General features: G+C 39.9%; 1 protein-coding gene across 1 annotated transcript in view; it reads left to right on the plus strand.

The window, feature by feature from the left end:
- Positions 1-9,635, plus strand: part of PROSER1 (proline and serine rich 1) — a 32,419-nt gene extending 22,784 nt beyond the window's left edge. Inside the window, exons 11-13 of the mRNA XM_033104542.1 lie at positions 5,286-7,071; positions 7,567-7,717; positions 8,291-9,635. Coding sequence (XP_032960433.1) covers positions 5,286-7,071; positions 7,567-7,717; positions 8,291-8,413 — 2,060 coding nt within the window. The 3' untranslated portion in view covers positions 8,414-9,635. The remainder of the gene's footprint in view (positions 1-5,285; positions 7,072-7,566; positions 7,718-8,290) is intronic.
- Positions 9,636-12,773: the final 3,138 nt, after the last annotated feature.

The raw sequence follows: 12,773 nt of genomic DNA on the forward strand, positions 1-12,773 counted from the left end.
AGGCCAATAAAAAAATGGATTGCGGGCCGCAATTGGCCCACGGGTCACAGTTCGGACACCCTTGGTTTAGACTGTCTATTAGAAATTTTTCTTGTTTCTTGAGGTAGGTCTGTATTGCTACAAATTTCCCTCTTAAAAGTGTTTTGATTGTGTCCTGTAGATTTTGGGTCATACTGTTTTCAATTTCATTGTCTGAAGGTATCTTTTGATTTCCTCCTTGATGTAATCATTATCCCATTCATTGTTTAGTGGCTTAATTAACCTCCATGTTTTTGTGTGTTTTCCAGTTTTATTCTTGTAATTTATTTCTAGTTTCATACCATTGTGGTCAGAGAAGATCCTTGATATGATTTCAGTGTTCTTAAATTTATTGTGACTTGTTTTGTGGCTTAACATGTGGTCTATCCTGGAAAATGTTTCCTGTGCCCTTGAAAAGAATAAATGTATATTCTGCTGCTTTGGAGTAAAATGTTCTAAAAATATCATTTATAACCATTTGATCTAATGTGTCACTTTAGGCTACTGTTTGTTGGTTTTCTGTCTGGATGATCTATCCATGATGTCAATGGGTGTTAAAGTACCCTATTATGACGGTAATACTGTCACTCTCTCCCTTTATGTCTGTCAATATTTGCTTTATATATTTAGGTGCCTACATCGGGTGCATTAATGTTTACAAGCGTTGGATTGATCCCTTTATTATTATGAATTGTCCGTCTTTGTCTCTTGTTATAGCCTTTGTCTTAGCCTATTTTGTCTCGCATATGTATTGCTACCCCAGCTTTTTTTTTAATTTCCATTTTCATGAAATATCCTTTTTTCATTCCTTTGCTTTCAGTATGTGTGTCTTTCAGCCTGAAGTGAATCTCTTATAGGCAGCATGTGTAAGGGTCTTGTTTTTTAATCCATTCAGCCACCCTATCTTTTCATTGGAGCGTTTAATCCATTTACATTGAAAATAATTATTGATAGATATGTCGTTATTGCCATTTTATTCATATTTTTTATCTTTTGGTTTTGTTTTGTTTTAAAGAAGTCCCTCTAACATTCTTTATAATAGTGGTTTGGTGGTGATGAACTACTTTAGCTTTTTCTTCTCTGGAAAACTACCTGTCCTTCGATTCAAAATGATAGCTTTGCTGGGTAGAGTAATCTTGGTCATAGATCCTTGCTTTTCATTACTTTGACTGTTTCCTGCCACTCTCTTCTGGCCTGCAAAGTTTCTGTTGAGAAATCACCTGACAGTCTTATGGGACCTCCCTTGTAGGTAACTTAACTGCTTTTCTCTTGCTGCTTTTAAAATTCTCTCTTTGTCTTTAACATTTGTCATTTTAATTATGATGTGTCCTGGTGTTGGCCTCTTTAGGTTCGTCTTGTTTGGGCCTCTCTGAGCTTCCTGGGCTTGTCTATTTCCTTCACCAGGTTAAGGAGGTTTTCCATCATTATTTCTTCATATAGATTTTCAATTCCTTATTCTCTCTCTTCTCTTTCTGGTACCCCTATGATATGAATGTTGGTACGCTTGATGTTGTCCTAGAAGCCCCTTAAACTATCCTCATTTTTTTAGATTTTTTTTTTCTTTGTGCTGGTTCTTTTGGGTGTTTTCTGCTACATTATCTTCTAAATCAATGATTCGATCCTCTGCTTCATCTAATCTGTTGATTCACTCTTCTTCATTTTAGTTATTGTATTCTTCATTTCTGATGAGTTCTTTTTTATGTTTCTATCTCCATTTTTATGTTTCCTGTCTCTTTGTTGACGTTCTCCCTGGGATCATAGAGCATCCTTATAACCAGTGTTTGGAACTCCACATCTGATAGATTGCTTCTCTCTATTTTGTTTAGTTCTTTTTCTAGAGCTTTGTTCTGTTCTTTCATTTGGGATATATTTTTTTGTCTGTCCATTTTGGCTGCCTCCCTGTGTTCGTTGTAGGTAGGACTGCTATGTCTGCCGGTCTTAGTAGAGTGGCCTTATGTAGTAGGTGGCCTATAGGGTCCAGTGGCGTAGTCTCCCTGATCACCAAAGCCAGGGGCTCCAGGTGTGTTTCTTGTGTGTATTGTGTATACCCCCTTGTAATTGAACCTTGATTGCTGTTTGCACATCAGTGGGAGAGATCGGCCCTCGGGCCGATTGCCTGTAAGGACTGGCGGTGATTACAGTGGAAGTATTGTAGTATAGGGGTTGACCCTAGAGAGCAGGATTGCTTTAGCAGGGCTTTGGTGCCTGCCCAGGGTGTCCTTTGGGTTTTTCGTCCCCAGAGGCAGCCAGGTGGTGCTCCAGCGGGGTCTGAAGCTGGCCATCGGGTGTACCAACCCCAGGGACTCCTGGGAGGGACTCCTCTATAGGCCAAGTTCAGCTGCAACCTTTGCCCTGCCCAGGGCCACCTGGCATGAGCCACAAAGCTATCCGCAGATGGCTGCTGCCAGCACTATGTTTGGAGGTGCCTTGAGAGGCCAAGCCATGAATCAAAGCTGGCTTTCACTAGGGCTACTTAGCCAGAAGTACAGGACACACTGAAGCCAGATGTTGCTTCTTTGGGTTTTGCAAATCTTTGAGAGACTTTAAGAAAGTCTGCAACTTTGTACAAAAGGCAATTTGTACAAAAAAGCCACTGGAAGCAGTTTGGATGTGCCCAAAAGTTGGGAGGAACAGGGCCTCAGAATGACCAGGGCAGATTGGATGAAATATGTTAGCCAGTTTGATGGAGACTCAGATATAGTGGCCGCTTGTATCTGCATGGCGGGAACAGGTCAGGCTCAACAAAGAAACAATGGTTTCCACCAGCTCCTCCATCCTGGAGAAAGCTGCCCCTCCAGACCTCGTTCTGAATCCAGACAACTCAGTTTCTCCCTGTATGTCTCTGGTGTCTTTCAAACATCTGCCCCAGCGCTAGAGCTCAGAATGACTGAGTAGCTTAGCGAGTAAATCTGTGCACGAACCCTGTAAGAGGTGTACCTGGGACTCATCTCAGCCACAGTCTCCACTAGTTTTCACAGCCAGAAGTTAAAGGGACTTCTCTCCCCAGCGCTGGAACCCTGGGCTGGGGAGCCTGGTGTGGATCTGGGACCCCTTGCTCTTCTGACAGGGAACAGCCTCAGCTGAGGTAACCCTCCCAATTTTTAATGGTCACATGCGAGTGTGGGACCAGCCCATTTCATGTCTCTGTCCGTCCTACCAATCTTGAGGTGGCTTCTTCTCTGTGTCTTTAGTAGTAGGGATTTGGTTCGGCTAGACTGTAATTTAGTTGTAATTTTGATGTGGTTGTGAGAGGAGGTAAGCACAGCATTTGCCTTCTCCAACATCTTGACTGGAATACTCTACAGTGGTGTTAACTGTAGGCACAGTGTTGTATAGCAGATCTCTGGAACTTACTCATCTTGCATAACTGAAACATTATACCCTTTGAGCATTACTTAATAGAAGCATAATCTTTTAACAAGTTGCTTAATTACGCCAAGCCTCAGGTTGCCCATCTATAAAATGGGGGTGTTGGTAGCTACCTCAGGATTATGTGAGGGCAAATGAAATGGTGGGCATAAAGTACTTAGCCCAGGATCGGACAGATAGTGTTTTATAGTTAACAACTAAAGTAGATAACAGGAAAGGGGGGTTTGTTTTCATTGTGTTGCATTTTAATTGCAGGCACTACGATTTATAGTGCATGGCTTTTGCTTTATTATATTAAAAAGATCTTTAACAGAGGCTGCTCCTATGACGAACACACTGTGGGGCAGCTTGATTTTACTTTGTGATTTGTCATTAACTGCATGGTCCTCGGCATGTAGTTAAACAAGATAGTGAATTCTCGAATGTTTCCCAACCAATGTTGACTTAAATAATTTTTTGGTACATTATTTACAAATGCAGAAATAGGTATATATTCATTGTGCGTCTAGTTCTTATAAAAGAAATTAAATACAAACAAAAGTACAAATGTATTTTCATATGTACTCCAGATTTAAAATGAAAGCTAGTCTTATTTTCTTGAAACTAAATTACTGCTTATGACACAAATGTACAGATTTCAGGCCTTTTGAGTTTGAAGCTTATATATTTATATATTACTGTTCTCGATTATTCTACCATATTTCTTTTCTAAGACAACTGTAAAATTTATTCATCCAATATAGCATCCTTTGTCTGTCACTTACTACAGATATATTATGGATATGCTGTTTGCCTATGGTCCCTTCCCCACCCATGATTAGCATAGTAAGTTACTTAATTGACCATGTTAGCTTTCTTATATCAATAGTCTTTATTATGCATAGATTTTAAAATTTTAGTCCTACGGTAGTCCATGAAAATGTCTTTTGGTTGATTATTACTGCAAAATGAGACTTCGATAGGAGTATGGCAGCAGATGACTAGTCCATTTTGACATTAGCTACCTAAGCCATGCTTTCCATTTGGTACCAACAAGATCATCAGAGGCTAACATTGTCACTGAATAGATACAGGGAGGAAACCCCAATCATCCCCCAAAATCCTATGTTAATTACTTGTAAATTTTTTTCAGAAGAAAATATTGTAGCAACTTTAGAACTCTTGAGAATAAGTCCTTAGATGGGTTTGGGAGCTGTAGTTGAGGTAATCATGGTAGATCCAGTGCAGCAAACACTTATTAAACACACAGGTGTCAGGCACTGTGCCAGGTTCTGAGGCTCTAAGATGATGCAGACGTGGCTTTTGTCCCTAAAGGAGCTCCTAAGACAAGCCAAGTAAAGTTAGAGGTTAAGGTTAAGGTAGTACAGAGGATTCAGTATGCTTAGGGGAAAAAGCTATATGCATCGGTAATCTGAAATATTAAGTTCAACTCACAGAGCGATGACAAAGAATACTGGAGAGAGATGTGCGTAAATCCTGGAAGGCCTTGTATGCCCCTAAAAGGAAAGCGATGTCCTAAAAGTGCCTCAGAGGTGGAAATGACTTGTATTATTATTCTAGATAAGTGGTTTGAAAGAATGAAAGGTAAAGTCAGCATAACAACACTAATCACAATTAAAATAAATCCTTTGAATTTCTAAAAATTGGGAAAATATAAAAGGAAAGTTTATTTGCGAACTTCTCGAGGTTTCCTCACTGTGAATTGGAGGACTATTCTGAGCAGAGTCTTGAAGACAACTGGATTTAACGGGCTTTGTAATGAAAATCAGGGTAATGGAATCAAGTAATTCATTGGTTGTCTTTCATAGTTGTTAAATAATACAGAAAATTATATGCATTTGAGTTAAAATGTGACATTTCAGCATGATGATAAGTTTTTGCCTCTTTTCCCCCCACAGCATTTTCTGCCTCAGCAAGTCAGCTCTTTTCTCCTCATGGTTCTAATCCTTCAACACCTGCGGCAACTCCCGTCCCTACTGCATCCCCGGTCAAAGCTGCGAATCATCCCTCAGCGTCAGGCACTGCCAGCATTTCCGCGCTGAACATGCCCAGTACTGTGCTTCCTGTGTTCCCAGGGCAGGTCTCTTCAGCCGTTCATACACCTCAGCCGTCAGCACCGAATCCAACCGTTATCAGGACCCCTTCATTGCCAGCCGCACCTGTCACCTCTGTCCACAGCACAACATCTACTCCTGTTCCTTCAGTTTTTTCTGGTCTGGTGCCACTGCCAGGTCCTTCTGCCACTCCTACCCCAGCTCCTCAGGCCACAGCCACTCCTCGGGCCACTCCTGCTTCCAGTGAAACGTTTGCTTCTACTTCTGTCCCTTTCACTAGCCTCCCCTTTTCTACCACCTCTACTGCTGCTTCTGCCAGCAACCCAAATTCTGTTTCATTGTCATCAGTTTTTGCAGGTCTCCCCTTGACCTTCACACCAACATCCCAAGGCGTGTCCAACCCAACTCCTTCTGTAATTGCCAGTGGTTCTGCTCCCAGTGTTGCTTGTCCACTTGGTGTAAACAGTCCTCTTCTGTCTGCTTTAAAAGGCTTTCTGACATCGAATGATACCAATTTAATCAACCCTTCTGCTTTATCCTCTGCTGTTACAAGTGGGCTGGCTTCACTCTCTTCTCTTACTAATCACAACTCAGATTCTCCTGTTTTAGCCTCTAACAAGTGCTATGCCCCATCGGCCATTCCCACCCCACAGGGGTCGTCCACTCCGGGATTGGCCATGTTCCCAGGGCTGCCATCTCCTGTGGCCAGCTCAACTTCCTCTCCCGCTGCTTTGCCTGTCCAGTCTCCTCTAGCTGCTCCAACATCAGCTTCAACGTCAGGGCCAGTGAGTTCTGGCTCCTCAGCTACCCTTTTGCATGGTCCCCACCCAAGTAACTCAGACCTGCATATTTCATCTACTCCTGCTGTAACAACTATTCCTGTTATGATCAAAACTGAGCCCACGAGTCCTACTCCCTCAGCTTTCAAAGGCCCATCTCATTCCGTGAATCCCTCTCATGGCACTTTAGGTTTGTCAGGGACACTGGGTCGCGCATATACTTCAACATCAGTGCCCATCAGTTTATCTACTTGCCTTAATCCTGCGTTATCAGGTCTTTCCAGTTTGAGTACTCCCTTGAATGTTTCAAATCCCCTTTCCTCTATTTCCCTTCCACCACATGGTTCCTCCACTCCTATCACTCCGGTATTCACTGCTCTTCCTCCTTTTACTTCATTAACCAATAATTTCCCTTTAACAGGCAATCCATCTCTTAATCCATCAGTATCTCTTCCAGGGTCATTGATAGTCACCTCATCTGCAACTGTCTCGTCCACATCTGTCCCTCATCCTAGTTCTACAGCAGCTGTTCGCTCAGGGCTTTCTGTCTCAGCACCAGTCTCGGCAGCACCTTTCCCCCTTAGCTTGTCGACTGCTGTCCCCTCACTTTTTTCAGTGACTCAAGGACCTCTGCCATCTTCAAATCCCTCCTACGCTGGCTTTTCCGTCTCTAACACCCCCAGTGTTACTGCTGCTCTCCCCTCATTCCCGGGGCTGCAGGCACCCGCTACAGTTGCAGCGGTCACACCACTACCAGTTGCTGCTACGGCCCCATCACCAGCTCCTGTCCTCCCAGGATTTGCTTCAGCATTTAGTTCCAATTTCAACTCTGCTCTTGTTGCACAAGCCAGGTATGTGGATAGTATGGAAATGCGATAAAAATCATTCTTTACATAACTTGTAGTTCATAGTCTTATTTTTGAAGTCGTTCAAGTGAAAGTCAAAATCTAATTGCTTGGTGGTGCTAAATTTATGTATTTCTGGGCTGAAACTTCAGTGCGCAAAAAATGTTTTATGGCTCTTCAAAGATGTTAAGGTAAATATATAAAATATTAATATTCAGGTAGCTTTAGGATTTGCATTTGGAAATTTATCTTGTTTATACCACAGCATGAAATATTTAATAAGTCTATGCAAAACACAGACTTAATTGAATTTAGAATAATACTTTATTATAGAAAGTGATTTTATATCAGTGAGTGACTGATTTCTGTGGTTCCTTTCAATAGAGAAATTCTAAGATTTTTTTTCCTCTTTACATGTTAAGGTAATATTTGGCAAATATAGACGCAATAACTGTTATGTCATATCTTCATTTTGAACTGTTCTTCTATCTATTGTTTTAGCTTATCATCTGGACTTCAAGCTGCAGGCAGTTCTGTTTTTCCAGGCCTTTTATCCCTCCCAGGTATCCCAGGGTTTTCCCAGAATCCTTCACAGTCATCCTTGCAAGAATTACAGCATAATGCAGCTGCACAGTCAGCATTGTTACAGCAGGTGAGCAGGCAGTGTCTGGTATAAATAAAACAATAACGTGTAACGTAGCTTCTATAGTGATAACCTTCCAGTACCAACAGCGATATCCCAACACTGGCCAAAAAAATGACACTTAGCAGACTATCTGGTGATTTGATGACTAATTCTCCCCAAATTTGCAAATTATTCTTCTCTTCCTTCAGAAGGGTAACAAAGGTGGTGGAATATATTCATTTTTATGAATTATTTTTCCTGCTTATAGTCTTTCAAATTTCAGTTTGGAGATTTTAAAAATGGAATCTTTCTATGTGACAGTCAAATTTTAGCTTATCTTCTACAGTCGAAGCTAAAATAATGATCATTAAAGCAAATTTTCTCTAGAAACTTTTTTCAAGAATATTAAATATGTTAATGGCATTCTGTGCACCTCACCATCTGAAGAAGTTTGAACATTTCTTAAAAATGTCAGGAGACTGAGCAGACTGATCTTGCCCTAACATTTTTTTCATTATTTTCTACTCTAAACATCTGTAGTGTGACATAGGCCAAAGCAGGTACAGACACTACTAAAATGCACGTTCTTCTTTCTATTAGGTTCATTCAGCGTCGGCTCTGGAAAGCTACCCAGCTCCGCCAGATGGGTTTCCTAGTTATCCTTCAACACCAGGAACACCATTCTCTTTGCAACCAGGCCTGTCTCAAAGTGGATGGCAGTGAATATATTTTAATTTGTATTCTCCTTTGGAGCAACATCAGAATTGCCTAAGGACTGCAGTGAACGAACAATCTGACAAATGTGAAGTTGGCCAGAAGTCAGAAAATGAGAATGAGGATAATCCTGGGGAAATTGGGATAGGAGTTTAAAAACAAACTTGCATTTTTAAATGGTTTTAAGTATGAATACTCCCCTGTGTAAATATACTGACAATTGTATGGAGAATAGTATTTAAAAAGTGGGGACTTTTCACCTCCCACCTCATGAAATTTTGAGTCATGTATGTAATCTGTGTAGAAAGAATACTAAAGAGGAGGTTGAACTCTTATAGCCGAATACAGCCTTAAATCTGCTTGTATAGCATCCAGTGACAGAAGTAATAGTTGTGCCTCAGACTGACGGGTTGCATGTGGCACTGGGGGAGTTACTACCCTTCGTGTGTATGAGTGGTTCCCGATAGCATCATTGGAACTCTGTACCCCGTGTGTGTACGCAAAAGGGGATTTGAGACCCACAGTTATTTTTAATTTCTGACATTAATGATCATACATAGTCTGCTGACTTTAACTCTATATTTAAGTAAGTGAAAATGGTGCTTAATACAGTCTTTAGAATAACTTTCAGGTGTTTTCAACTACAAATATATATCCAGAACTACTTTCTTACAGAAATACAAGTAAGGCTTGTGATAATTTGCCTTTAACACTTAATCTCAGCAATATCCAAATGAGTGAGGCACAGCTGACTGACTCGTGGGCCACCTCTATTACTCGTACTCTGGAAGCTTTTGGTGAATGTTTACAATCATGGGATGTAGTATTTCTATTTGTACTTCAAGTCAAATGCTTATCTAAAATAATTATGTGACGATACATAGAGAAGACTTGCTCTGTTAGTAAATATGCAGCGTGTACTCTATTTAAGGATGTGTGGTAGTATAACATGATTGAATGTCATTAATTTAAGTATAGTAACTGCCACATTTGGGGAGATGGGGGAGTAAGGAGAATGATTTCCGATCCTGTGATTAAAAGTGTAAACTATAGAATCTACTGTAGTACATTTCAGCATCTAGAAGTTTTACTTTTATAAAGATGGTGTTTGGAAGATGTTGCTAATGTATTTTCCTTCAATATGGGGAACAAACTTTTTAAGTATATTAATAAATATTCCTGTATGGTTAGTTTTTAACAATTTTTTAAAATAAACTTTATGGATATGACATATTTTATAAGTGTTTTATTAAATGCTTGGGTAGGCTTTTTATTTTTTTTTGTATGTGCTAGAGCTACTATGGTGTTTCCCCGAAAATAAGATCTTACCGGACAATCAGCCCTAATGCGTCTTTTAGAGCAAAAATTAATATAAGACCCGGTCTTATTTTACTATAATATAACACCAGGTCTTACATAATATAACACCGGATCTTATATTAATTTGTGTTCCAAAAGATGCATTAGAGCTTATTGTCTGGCTAGGTCTTATTTTTGGGGAAACGGTACATAGAACATTTTTGTCTGAATTTAGTTGAAACTCAATATTACTACTGAATTGTCACTCCTTTAAATGTATCTTATGTGAAAATTATAATCAACACTTGCAACAGACTATTACTTTGTTTTCAAACACAGAATGTAACCTCATAGTTAATCTGAGGATAGTTGCTAGAGGTTGTCATTTGTTCTTTTTAAGTCTCTACTCATAACTTTTTTAGGATTGTATAGCTTATATATGTTGACCATTCAGAAAGAAGTTACTGAATGACCAATCTTTTTATAGTGATGCTACTACAAAGTTTATTTCTACGTAGCAAAGGAACTATATCCTGTTCATCTTTTAGATGTATATCTGACATCTTGCACATACTGGGCACTTAAAGTTTATATAAAAATGAAGAAAACATTTTTTGAGCCCTTGAGTTACTATGGACTGTTTTTATGTATTGCACAACCCTATGAGATAAGTACTAGTAACCTAATTAGCCACATTAAGAAGCCAGATGTAAGTTACACAGTAAACGAGTGGTAATTTGAACCAAGCATTTACTACCAACACCAGGCTACTTGTACTACCAAGTGCTCTGAAGATAATAGGAAGGAAGGTGAGTGCCTTACTGCCTAAGGGAGTCCAGAAAAATTTTTTAGTGACATTAAAGTCTTAAAGGATGAATAAGAGTGAACATGCTTTTAATGACAAAGTCTGACAAACTAGCATAGTAATATAATCACATAACTGGATGGAGTTTGAATGAAGTTTGTAGTTTGAGTGTGTGGACGAAAAAGGGACCACATACTAAGCCTGACAAGCTCAGGGGAGGCCCGCATGGCAGGCCTTGTAAACTCAGAGACCAAAAGCAACCACACAGGGTGATCTGAATGTAAAACTTCCTAACTAAAAGCTGGTCATAATTCATAGTCACATCCTAGGCCTATAGGTTCCTTGACAAAGGTCAATCTTTACCTTTGAAATTGTCTATTGTCTTTGTGCATCTAAGGTAACATACCTTTGAAATATCAGGGTAATCTTGTCTAGAACCCTCAAAGGCACAAACACGGGCACCAGAGCACCAGACCACATTGTTATCTTGTTGCCCACATAGCATCTGTATGTGCTGTAAATGTTAACCATTCTGTACCCACCCATGTAGATGAAGTATGAGTCTCTCCGTTTTACTTTTTATCCAATCCCAGAGATTTCCCCACTTTGCTTTCTCCGCCTCCCTAGTCTACCACCAATGGATTTGCTGATGCCTCATCCTTTGATTATAATGGATAAAATAAGCTGCCAAACTGCCATTTTCCAGAGCATTTTCTGAATCTGTTGAAATTTTGCTTCCCAGCAATTGTCATCAGTTTTGCTCAAATAAACTCTTATAAGACTTTTTCTTAGGCTGTTCTTTTATCGACATTTACTTGGCACAGTTGGTGGGAATCCACAGAAGCTTACCCAGGACCACCCCTCAGACCTGGACCTGGTGCTAGGTACCAGCAGGGGCCCCTTGAGCCCCACCAGCTCGTTGCTTCACATTGGGTGAACTTGGGTGAGTTTTCTTGGAATCCAGGACCTCCCCTTTGCTTGTGGTAGAGGGTTTGACTATCTGAGCTGTTTTTAGAAAATCCTTGAGGTGGCACTAAAGGATAGGAGTTGAAATGGGTGACTGGTTTTAATTTCGGCTTTTCAATTGGAACAACAAAACTTTTCCTAGATAAATGAGAGTCTGAACTTGTTCAGCTCCAAAAATAAGGGGCATTTCCTCCCTCCAGCTCAAATTTTAGGTATTCTTAGATGACTAAGAATCTGTGGAGGTGTCTACGGATACCCCTCAAAATAAGCAGTGGACCTATAAGTAATTTCAACACAACTGTAATCATTTAATTGGCTCATCTGGGAATGTGCACGAAAAGGCTGGTTACTTAGCATTCTGAGTCCTCATCGTTGTACCGTGTTTCCCCGAAAAGACCTAGCCAGGCAGTCAGCTCTAATGCGTCTTTTGGAGCAAAAATTAATGTAAGAACCAGTCTATTTTACTATAATGTAAGACTAGAACTATAATATATAATACAATGTAATATAATAATATATAATACCGGGTCTTAATTTTTGCTCCAGAAGACGCATTAGAGCTGATGGTCTGGCTAGGTCTTATTTTCTGGGAAACACGGTAGCAGCTTGAGATGGTCAAAGTGGGAAACTTTTGACACTTCCAAATTGATTTTTATGCACCTTCAATTAGAAAAAGCTAGCTCTAAAACTGGATAAGTGGGAAGCTTATCTTAATTGGAAGTTAGAAGCTTCTAGGTGGAGCACAGATAAAGTCTGTTCTTTATAGGAAGTTTAATAATTTTTTTGTCTGCTAACAGTAGTAGGTAAGTTTGTTCCTTGAACTTCTCTCAAACCTTACTCTTATATCACATAATGTTTAATGATCAATGAAGATATATACGAGGTCTGGCAATTAAGTTTGTGAACTCATTTGCAACAATGTTGCTAACCTTTTTTGATATCAGAGGGATTATTCATTATGAATTTGTACCAATGGGCCTAACAGTTAACCAAGTTTACTATTTGGAAGTGCTGAAAAGGCTGTGTGGAAAAGTTAGACCTAAACTTTTCACCAACAATTCATGGCTCTTGCATCACAACAGTGCACTAGCTCACACAGCACTGTCTGTGAGGAAGTTTTTAGCCAGTAAACAAATAACTGTATTGGAACATACTCTCTAGTCACCTGATTTGGCCCTCAATGGCTTCTTTCTTTACCTGGAGATAAAGGAAATATTGAAAGGAGGACATTTTGATGACATTCAGGACATCAAGGGTAATATGACAACAGCTCTGATGGCCATTCCAGAAAAAGAGTTC

Source organism: Rhinolophus ferrumequinum, chromosome 4 (genome assembly GCF_004115265.2).
Source record: "Rhinolophus ferrumequinum isolate MPI-CBG mRhiFer1 chromosome 4, mRhiFer1_v1.p, whole genome shotgun sequence".
NCBI classification, from domain to species: Eukaryota; Metazoa; Chordata; class Mammalia; order Chiroptera; family Rhinolophidae; genus Rhinolophus; species Rhinolophus ferrumequinum.